Genomic DNA, 1,570 nt, shown 5'->3' with positions numbered 1-1,570 from the left:
AGCAGACACACAGTGCATAATTGCGAGTGTCGGAAATAGTTATACAATAGCAAACCATGATCAGTGTAACCAGGAATTGTTTTAGGAGTTTGCGATATCAATTCTTTTTAATTTGGATTGATCGACCAAAGCAAACCTGCCCAACAAATAGTGCATCATGAATTATTTTGATTTACAATTTTGGATTTACAATTTTATATTGCGAAAACGCGATAATTGTTCCAATGGTTCAATGCAAGAGGTCATAGATAATATACATACATAGTCCATATTAATAGCAATAGAAAAGTCTAATGAAACCTATTAGAGAATTGTAAGTATTCTGGCATGTGAGAAAGACAGACATTATTCTTATTACAACCACTTATTATTGCAAATTATCCTTTTTAATTTTTTTTATATTCTTAAATTTTTGAAATTCACTTTATGGTGTCTGATATGTAATGGCTGTAAGGCGAAGTACAGAAGATATCGCAATTGCTTTGCAGGAAGCAGAACCATTTTGTGGTATTTGCCACGAAGTGTTGTGAGCTAGTGAGCTCATAGCAAATACTCCGTGTAGTATGTGATCTGGAATACTCCCTTTTGAGTAGCTTGATTTTAGTGGACTGTATTATTTTTATTTCTTGTTCGGTTCGCTGTCTTTTCGGTACTGAATAATGCCGGCGCAGCGGCAATCTTAGTGATTGGTCGGGTAATTTCTCCAGATGGGGTCTTGAGCCTGACTGCTCGAACTAGGTCGTCCTTTCCTGGATAGGTTTCAATAACCTTTGCGATGTTCCATGAAGACGGTGGTGTGTTGGAGCACAACGTCTCCGCTCGTGATGTTAGGGACTGACGTGGTCCATTTCGGACGCTATTGCAACGTTGTCAGGTACTCCTGATGCCATTTTTTCCAGAAACCTTGGTACATAGATTGAATGCTCTGCCAGTAGCCCAATCGGCCCACAGGGATGTGATCCAAGTCAGCCTCAGGTATAGCGGTGTATGGACGTCCAATTAAGAAGTGAGCTGGCGATAGATAGTTGACCTCAGTATCTGGTGTGTAACAGAGAGGTCGTGAGTTGACCACTGCGCTGACTTGAGCAAGTAGGGTACGCATCTGCTCGGCAAATGTAAGCGTTGAGCTTCCGATGACTCGCCGAAGATGCAGTTTAACAGATCGAACTGCCGATTCCCACTTTCCACCCCAGTGAGGCGCACGTGGTGGAATGAAAACCCATTGGATACCCTCATCTGCCATGGTATGGGTGATCAGGTTGGTGTGTTGCTGTGACGCCAGTAGTGTTTGCATTTCATCGAGTGAGCGTTTTGCACCGATGAAATTTGTGCCGTTGTCGCTGTAGATTTTGCTGCACCTGCCACGTAGAGATATGAAGCGCCGCAGCGCTGCCAGGGACGTTTCAGTGGTGAGATCAGTGGCAAGTTCCAAGTGGATTGCCGACGTGACTAGGCAAACAAATAGGCATATGTAGCCCTTACTGATGCGTGGTTTGCGACCCTTTCCATCCTTGAGAAGGAGTGGCCCAGCGTAGTCGCAACCGGTGTTGACAAATGGCAGTGCCTGCAT

The 1,570-nt window shown here is 43.9% G+C and overlaps 1 protein-coding gene across 1 annotated transcript; it reads right to left on the bottom strand.

Annotated features, from left to right (window-relative positions):
• Positions 1-856: 856 nt before the first annotated feature.
• Positions 857-1,570, bottom strand: LOC121404545. Its single transcript, XM_041594198.1, has one exon. The coding sequence runs from the start codon at positions 1,568-1,570 to the stop codon at positions 857-859; it is 714 nt and encodes a 237-aa protein (XP_041450132.1).

The sequence above is a fragment of the Drosophila obscura genome, unplaced genomic scaffold (assembly GCF_018151105.1).
Source record: "Drosophila obscura isolate BZ-5 IFL unplaced genomic scaffold, ASM1815110v1 contig_213, whole genome shotgun sequence".
In the NCBI taxonomy this organism is placed as follows: domain Eukaryota; kingdom Metazoa; phylum Arthropoda; class Insecta; order Diptera; family Drosophilidae; genus Drosophila; species Drosophila obscura.
This window is presented reverse-complemented; position numbering and strand designations above follow the sequence as displayed.